The following is an 8,096-nucleotide window of genomic DNA, read 5'->3' on the forward strand; positions in this document are numbered from 1 at the left end:
TAACTGTCGTACCATAGCTCTGCAATGGATCAACACCGGAAAAGGGTTTAGGGTCGGACAGGTAAGAGGTCTCTAGCCTCGCGCAGAGGATGAAATGGCGGGGATTCAATAGGTATAGCGCGAGGGACAGCAAGCACAATACGCGTGTTACAGTGTTTCAATGCTACATGTCAAGCTGTCAGTTGAAATATTCCAAAGGCCTACCACTTAAATCTAACATACCTTTTTAGGTTGTGCCAGTTTGTACCAGACTGACTTCTGGGATGACAGTTTAAGGGTATTTGCTGCCATCTAGAGGTAGAACAAACACAAATACATAAATGTTGCAAAGCCTTTTAGATAAAGCCACGCATAGCAAGCCAAACTAAATGCACATTGTTCTTTATTAATGTAGTACACAATGCGTTCATTAAAATCATAACAGAAGGTAAGTTTTGTCTGGTATTCGGTTGTTACATATATGAGGCTGGAGTTCATTGTGTCATGTTGCTCACGGGAGGCTATAAAAGGTTGGTCTGCCATACCATCGATTACGTCACCACAGTTAATTGAGTAATGGCTTCAGTAAAGGAGTTGGCCGCAGCGCTAAATCTCGCGGGGAAGTTGTGCTTGCGTCCTTCAGGTAATGGTTTACATTTTACTGGGTAGTAATTTTTCGTCTAAAGATACGTCTACACAACCTAATTGAGGTAAATTGTTTGTGTTGTGTCAATTAAGCTAATTTGACTTCCCTTCAGAGTAGGCCCAATGTATTGACAGGGTCTAGCCTACATTTCATAACTTTTGAAGGTTGTGCATCACGCTTTGTAACAACCCTTTTGTTTGTTTTACCCTTAGCATTAATGTCTACCTCCCCCAATACTGTATGTGTTTAGGTCAGGGGATGGCCAGTAAGCCGTTCCAGACTTGTATCTGGAGCAGTATCATCGCTAACCTCAGAGCCACGGTCAAGGTGAAGAAGAGACGCGTGCATCTCAAGGCACACAGCGACTGTTTCCTGGGGTCTGATGCGGTGGATGTCGTATCCACCCACATCCTCCATTGCAGGTTCTCAAAATCTATTTTATATACATTCCAGTGGCACGTTTGTTGCTTTTATTTATTCCTTAACTAACTTATTTTATTATTTACAATTCGAATCAACTCCCTCCTCCCCTCAGGTTCTTTGAGGGAGTAGAAATTGAGCGTGCCAAAGTGGTGTGTGTGTGTCAGGCACTCCTGGACTGCAACGTGTTTGAGGCAGTGGGAACCAAGGTGTTCGGAAAAGAGAAGAAACATCTTGAGTTCCATGATAGCAGGAGCAGCCTCTACAGGTTCCTGAACGCACAGAACCCGTCTCTGGAGGAACTAGAGAGGGTCCTTCACCCAGGGATCCAGACCATGTTCGGCTGCAGGACTAAACCCAGCATGTACGAAGGAACTTGTTTTGGTCCTATGTGCACTGTTAGAATGGGAATTAAAATAACTTTCATGCCTAAGATGCAAGTTCACACTGTCATGAACTTGTATTTGATTCCAAGTATATGGAAGTGTTGATTGAGAGGTTACAGTATATATCAGGACCAGTATAATGATGCATGCCTATACCATTGTAAATCTATTCATTCATTTCTCTTTTTCCTGTTAACAGTCAAGATGAGACTGGCTTTACCCACAGTACACCTGTTAAATTAAACCTACCCTTGAAGACACTGGAGAATATAAGCCCAAGCAAAGGATCAATGGATTCAACACTACCACAGTATTGTGAGGGCGGGACCAAAAACAGCCATGGAACACCAACCAATTAGAAGTCTTAAGAGTCGACCTGAGACTGCCAATCAATCAGTTCAAATACTTCCACACCCATCCAATCCCATGTGGTTCTTCATTTTGAAACTGAAGGAGAAATGGTTAAAATAATGAATGAATGGGGCATTAAGGGATGTAGTAACATTTTAAGGACAGGCTTCCGTGTTTTGTTCCCCCAGTGGTGGATGATGTGTGGCAGGAGCAGACCATGCTCCGCCTGCTGCAGCTCCTGGAGCTCCCTCTGCTGGACACTCTGCTCCACAGCGTCAACGCCCCCCAGCACCTGGGGAACGGGAACCCAGACCTCATCTACACCAGAAACTATCTGGACAGAGAGGTCCTCCGTGCCTTCAGGGACTCGCAGTACGTAACATGGTGGTTCATCACCTCTATGTGATTATGCCATGTTTTTGTTTCATGTGTTCAGAATCATCCCATTTTGATACTTTTGGAAGCTCTCTGGTGCAAGGGCTTCTCAGTTTAACCGCATTCTGCACCAATTCCCTGATCAACCAAAAACGTACAGATTAGCAAGATGTATAACAACGAATGAATCTTCATCTGAGGCAGGAAGGATCATTGGCTCTGTGCTGCGCTGGACTGTCTGGACTTCCTCCCTGACCAGTACTTGGTCCAGGTGAGCCGCGAGCTGCCCAGGTGTGCTGCCCCTGAGGTGGGCGACACCGAGCAGGGTCCCTGCCCAGGTGTGGGCCCGGAGGCCCAGCCTCGTAGACCAGGCATGATGCAGTGCAAGCTCCTGCTGTTTGACACCCTCCTGAGATACTACAGCCATCCAGACCGCCAGCCCCTGCTGTCCCCTCACATGGCAGACATCTATACTGGAGTCACTGACCTGCTGGGTGAGCTCTGACCTAGGATGACACATCATGCTTACCTACTCAAGTAAATGTGCTATATGGGGGCACACAAGCTTCATTACTTGTTGTGTGAGTAGATTGAAACCGAGCTGGATATGCCATTTCTCTTTAATTGTTTAATTCGTTCACATCTACTGGGCACCCCCCTCCCCCCCTTCACCTGACAACAATGTAGCTCATTAGACAAACCGTCAGCACACACATTCATTCATATGTTGTGCATGGCTGCTGTGTGCTGCAGTGCAGGGCCGTCTGGACCAGGCTCTGGAGGCCATGCAGCTGAGCCTCAAGCTTCTCCAGCAGCACAGGAGGGAGGAGCTGCAGACACTGCTCTGCTTCATGACCCTGGCTGCCCACCCTCAGGAGCTCCCACTGGATAAGGAGGTCAGAGGCTGTCTGTCTGTACGTGTGTGTGTGTGTGTGTAGAGTATCTCTGTCAACACACACCCTTCGAAAAGGGTGTAATTCAGCTGAGCCTTCTGCCATGCACTGTTGGCAAATGTAGGGATGCACAGTGAAGTTAAAGAGACTTGAGCATTTCATGACACAGCAATTGAGTGAAGTCACACTTGACCTCACGCATGGTTCTTCCTCCTCAGGTGGAGAACAGACTGGTGGTGAAGAGGACTTTCTGGAGAGCCATCATCCACATCAAGCATCTTTCCAAAGAGAAGGTGGATCTCCTTCTGCTGTTCATGATGGACAATCTTCAGGACATATTTAAGGTAACCTGCTACAGTACTCTACTATGTTTAAGAGCGTCTGCTAAATGACTAAATGTAAATGTCTAATTCTAAACCATAGAGGCATGTGAGATTTGATGGTAACCAATCTACAGTTCCCCTTCTGGACACAACATGTGGTTGTTTACAACTGGATTGACACAATGGCCAGATTTAAGGAAGGTTTTGTTTTGAAGCCATTAACACTAGTCTTTATTAGATACCAGGTGCCCTTCACAAGCTGGTTAGTGACAAACTCTCCAGCATCATCCTCGGAAAGCAACCCGATGTCACTGGTAAGCACCAACCACACCAACAATTTCAGCCTAATTCATTGATTTTGTTTAAGCCACCTTGAATGATAATTTGTTCTGTAATCTTTGAGGCTCAGTGTTCTGTCAGCAAGTCTCCACTAAAACGTTTGAGGACGCCGCTACAACCACCAACGAGCTGCATGCCTTGCTGAAAAGCATCCATGAGGACCCAATGTACTCGGCCAAGAAAAAGAAACGGTTCCTTGGCCAGTTTTATCAAGGCCACCCAGAGATGTTTGTTCAGTTTTTTGGTGATTCTGTGTCTACTATGTTGTAAAGATGAGAACTAATATTTGTTTGCTGGTGTTTAGAATCGCTTTAAATGTTCATGTCTGTCGTTAAAATTTAAATAAAGTACAATTCTAGAAGGCAGGTTGCCGTTGATCAACTGCTTTGTGACACAAGTTAACACTGTGATTCATATAGTCGCGTGCATAGATATATATGTTGTTTATATATATCTATGGTCGCGTGTAGGTCGTAAGCTAGAATTTGCATGTACATCCGACTAACATAACGATTGAGAAACACAACTTAATATTACTATACTTTAATGCCTGTATTCGATTCAATTTAACTAAGGAAGAACAATAAATGTACCTTATGGTCATGGAAAGTAGGAACTGTAGAAAACAAAGCTAACACACGCATAAATCACATTCAGCCCAACAACCAGAGCCGTAAAGAGAATCTCTACGTGGCTCCGCTAGCAACAAGATAAAACGTCATGATTTTGCGCACGCGCAAGGAAGGGGGAACAGGGGAACTGAATTCGCTGGTACACCTGAAGAATCTTCCATGCATAATATAGCAGCAGTACGGCCCGTAGACAACATTAAACCAAATCTGGCCGGAATTATTTTACCTTGCTATATGTACCTCCAGCCACTGCGAATTGGTTAACTTGAATGAACCACGTGTGAAAAGCCCGATTTGGATAGCAAGACTACTTGTAAATAACTGCGTCATAACTAGCTCTAGCCTTCGCCACCTCACAGTCTTGGATCAAGTAATGCTGGCTAGGTAGCTTGTCACAAACTAGTCACGATATTAGGTAAGTGGACAGTTTTACCAAGTTAATGTTATGTCGTGCATGTCCGGAGGTAAAAGGGTGTAGGCAACTGATGTCAGCTGACATGTTTTGGTAAACATTTTTTTATGTGATCTGACGTATGATCTGATGTATAATCAATTATGTGCCCACAGTGAAAGCTGTATTTGCATGTGCGATGTTTGCAATGTTTTTGTTTTGTTTTTTTCTCGATCTGATGGTGCGTAGGTTTGCTATTGTTCATCCTTCCGTAATGTTGACCCGTTATCCGTAAACAGAGCCACGGTACTGGTCCCACCATCATGCCTAAGGACTCCGACAAGCCTGGGTGTGGCAAGGACAACAACACAGAGGACAGGACTGAGATATCTGATGACTCTCTAATGGAGAAAAGTAATGATCTATAATCCATCAGTTAAAGTTGGATCAAATCCATCCTAAATCCTCCATTCATGGGCATTTGTCACATTATTGTCTCTCCTCTCTGCCTAGCCAGCCCACCAAGGTTTGTGTCTGTGGAGGAGCTTATGAGGACCGCCAAGGGTGTGACCAACATGGCGCTGGCCCATGAGATCGTGGTGAACCAGGGCTTCCAGGTGAAGCCAGTGGAGCCACCGGAGGGAAGGTAACGCAGGAAACATAAATACTGTAATTCCAGTGAGAAATGGAAGTGGTCTTGGAATTATGATCTGTAGGTTGGAAAGTTATACGAATCAGAATGATGTGGCTGACTGTGCCATCTGTAAATGTTTGCAGTTTGGAGAAAAAAATTAAAGAGGTCATGCACAAAGCATTCTGGGACTGCCTGGAGGGCCAGTTGAGAGAGGAGCCGCCATCATATCACCATGCCATTAAGCTCCTGGCGGAAATCAAAGAAGTGAGGACAGAAGCCGGTCTGTCACGAATCACTGTTATGGACTTCAGTTCCAGATGCATGTGTTCAAGGAAAGTATGTAGCAGCTTCACCCCCCACCCTTGCTGTCCTTCGTGTAGACTCTCCTCTCCTTCCTGCTGACCGGGCCGGGTCACACGCGGCTCCGCGCCCTCATCCAGGAGGTTCTGGACCTGGAGCTTATCCAGCAGCAGGCAGAGAACAGCGCTCTGGACATCCGTAAAGTAGTGGAGTTTGTGGTGGGAATGATGGGGTCTCTCTGCGCCCCTTCCAGGGATGGGGACATTCGAGCACTCAAGGAGATCACTGATCTCGTGCCACTGCTAAGGTAGGTTTTAGACTCTGGATGAGGCTGGTCTGGTGCTGCTATCTACAGCTGCTACCTCTTAAATGTCTGTACCCCTTGTGTGGGATCAAGAACCTTCCTATTCCAATGCACCTTCCTGTTAACCTAAAAGGCCAGAGTTAGTAATTGATTTAATGGGATCATGCCAATTTGTGACTTGATTGCTTTTGTTCAACGCATATTATGTTTTCTCGGGGTGTCACAGGGCAATATTCTTAGTCCTGGATAAGATGAAGATTGACATGGCCAACTTTGCAGTCAGCAGTATTCGACCACATCTCCTCCAGCAGTCGGTAGAGTACGAGAGGAACAAATTCCAGGAGTTTCTTGATAAACAACCTAGTAAGGAAGAATTTGTCTTTTGACATTCAAGCTGTCTCAGCTTCTGTTTGTTTATCATATGGTTTGTTTATCTGTTTAGTATCCTAATTTCTTAGTGTGTGTAAATATGCAAGAATTGCATATGTTGTGTTTGTTATTTTGTACAACTGTTGTATGGCTTGTTGTTGGAGAGAAATGTACTGATTGTGAAAGAAAACACTGTATTTTTTAGACGCCTTAGATCTGACTGAAAAATGGCTTGAAGATGCGGTGAGGTCTTTACAAGAGAGTGGGGCAGATGGCTCTGGTATGGCTGCCTCCAACCCTCTCCCTCTTCTCCCTGTGAACGTTCACAACCATGCCTTCCTTTGTCTATTGAAGTGGGACCACGCCTCAGAACCATTCCCTGAGGTATACATGGATGTCTGTCTGTTACACACAATTGCCAAGACAAAAGGCTGTTTGTATCTAGAGGTCATTCTGACTGTCTGTTCTCTTTCCCTGTCTCTGTCTGTGGTTGAGTCTTACTCCCCCTCTGCATGACTTGTATCACCCCCTTTCTCTCCCAATACTCAAATCCCATACCTCCCTCCTCCTCCCCCCCTTTGCTCTCCAGACAGTGCTGATGGACCAGGTGCGTTTCCAGGAGATGAAGAGAGATGTGGACAGGCTGGCACTGGTGGCCACAGTGCTGCTGGTGGTGTACAACACCTCAGGAGAGGCCATTGCTGGTCTACCGGGCCTCATGGACACCCTGAAGAACACCATCTACACCCTGCTCACTGACCTCCACCAGCCGTAAGAACTAAACGCCATGTGATATCGTTTCCCTCATATCCAATTGAAACGTGTGTCTTGAAACATGAGTGTGCCTGAGAAAGTTCTTATGGGAACGGGTGGAGAACGTGTTGCATTTCATTAACGAGCGGTGTCCTCCGTATGAAGCTCCTTCAGGGCTGCCGATGCTTTAGCGACCATAGCAGAACGGCTGTGTGTGGATCTGGGTGAGGTTCTGTCTCAACATGGCTTCACCCCATTCTCCTCTGACCGTCAGAGGGTCCTGAAGGGTCAGATTTCTGCAGTGGCACACTCCGACAACGCCGTACGCAAGGTCATAGGTAAGTCACCTGGAGTGCTCGCCATCACTGAAATCAAACTCACAGTATCATGTTTCGAGAGTAGGGTCTAAGTATCTAATTTTACTTCTTGTGTTTTTGCTCCCCTCGCCTCATACTCTTCTCTTCTAGACTCTCGTATCCAGACTTACCTGCTGGGGGTCCTGGAGTCCAGCGTTCACAAGAGCGCCCCCTCCTTGCCCGGAGGTTTAGCGCCTATTAGCAAAGAGCTGGAAGAGTTGGCTGTAAAGTTTGGTCGTCTGGTTAACCTCAACAAGCTAGTTTTCTCTCCATTCTACCAGCAGATCTTTCAAAAAATCCTTAAAGATGATGCCACAGCTTAAACACTCAACAGCTAGTTGTCCCGCCTCATACACCAGGATAAAGGATGTGGCTGTTAGTAGTAAATGTACCTTAGTAGTATTACATACGTTCACAATCAACTGTAGGATCTCCTCAGCTGCATTTGAAATAAATAATAGAAAAGATTGATAACCATACTTTTCTCCCTAGCCTTGCAGTCAATGAATGCCATCCCCAGTGGTGTACCACACAGTTGCAGAATCCCAGTATGAGAAACATATCACACCCATTCTGAGCAATGTTTTGAGCCTAAACGGCAACTACTAGAGCAACTGCATGTTTCTTTGTCTTGGTACTACAGAT

At 45.7% G+C, this 8,096-nt stretch overlaps 2 protein-coding genes across 4 annotated transcripts; both read left to right on the top strand.

The window, feature by feature from the left end:
* The first annotated feature begins 555 nt into the window (after nucleotides 1-555).
* On the top strand, nucleotides 556-4,101 carry LOC136942313 (DEP domain-containing protein 7-like). Its single transcript, XM_067235168.1, has 10 exons — nucleotides 556-622; nucleotides 876-1,047; nucleotides 1,161-1,409; nucleotides 1,631-1,746; nucleotides 1,971-2,154; nucleotides 2,362-2,651; nucleotides 2,911-3,053; nucleotides 3,269-3,394; nucleotides 3,612-3,687; nucleotides 3,777-4,101. Exons 1-10 carry the CDS (start codon nucleotides 556-558, stop codon nucleotides 3,980-3,982), a joined length of 1,629 nt encoding a protein of 542 aa, XP_067091269.1. The 3' UTR covers nucleotides 3,983-4,101.
* A 368-nt stretch (nucleotides 4,102-4,469) lies between these two features.
* tcp11l1 (t-complex 11, testis-specific-like 1) lies at nucleotides 4,470-7,930 on the top strand. 3 transcript variants are annotated; one of them, XM_067234628.1, is made up of 10 exons: nucleotides 4,470-4,759; nucleotides 4,985-5,149; nucleotides 5,249-5,381; nucleotides 5,513-5,633; nucleotides 5,750-5,976; nucleotides 6,200-6,336; nucleotides 6,548-6,726; nucleotides 6,932-7,113; nucleotides 7,261-7,433; nucleotides 7,563-7,930. In XM_067234628.1, exons 2-10 carry the CDS (start codon nucleotides 5,059-5,061, stop codon nucleotides 7,772-7,774), a joined length of 1,455 nt encoding a protein of 484 aa, XP_067090729.1. In that variant the 5' UTR covers nucleotides 4,470-4,759; nucleotides 4,985-5,058; the 3' UTR covers nucleotides 7,775-7,930. The 3 variants fall into 3 exon arrangements, with proteins under 3 accessions (XP_067090729.1, XP_067090728.1, XP_067090730.1); XM_067234627.1 differs by having other exon boundaries at nucleotides 5,035-5,149; XM_067234629.1 differs by lacking the exon at nucleotides 4,470-4,759 and having other exon boundaries at nucleotides 5,040-5,149; nucleotides 5,253-5,381.
* Nucleotides 7,931-8,096: the final 166 nt, after the last annotated feature.

Source organism: Osmerus mordax, chromosome 4 (assembly GCF_038355195.1).
Source record: "Osmerus mordax isolate fOsmMor3 chromosome 4, fOsmMor3.pri, whole genome shotgun sequence".
Classification (NCBI taxonomy): Eukaryota; Metazoa; Chordata; class Actinopteri; order Osmeriformes; family Osmeridae; genus Osmerus; species Osmerus mordax.

Coding starts and splice junctions, on each gene's coding strand:
- LOC136942313 (XM_067235168.1), top strand. CDS start 556: ATGGCTTCAGTAAAGGAGTTGGCCGCAGCGCTAAATCTCGCGGGGAAG. Junction 3,054..3,268: donor AGCTCCCACTGGATAAGGAG/GTCAGAGGCTGT, acceptor CTTCCTCCTCAG/GTGGAGAACAGACTGGTGGT. Junction 3,688..3,776: donor AAAGCAACCCGATGTCACTG/GTAAGCACCAAC, acceptor GTAATCTTTGAG/GCTCAGTGTTCTGTCAGCAA.
- tcp11l1 (XM_067234628.1), top strand. CDS start 5,059: ATGCCTAAGGACTCCGACAAGCCTGGGTGTGGCAAGGACAACAACACA. Junction 5,634..5,749: donor TCCTGGCGGAAATCAAAGAA/GTGAGGACAGAA, acceptor TCCTTCGTGTAG/ACTCTCCTCTCCTTCCTGCT. Junction 7,434..7,562: donor CGCCGTACGCAAGGTCATAG/GTAAGTCACCTG, acceptor CTTCTCTTCTAG/ACTCTCGTATCCAGACTTAC.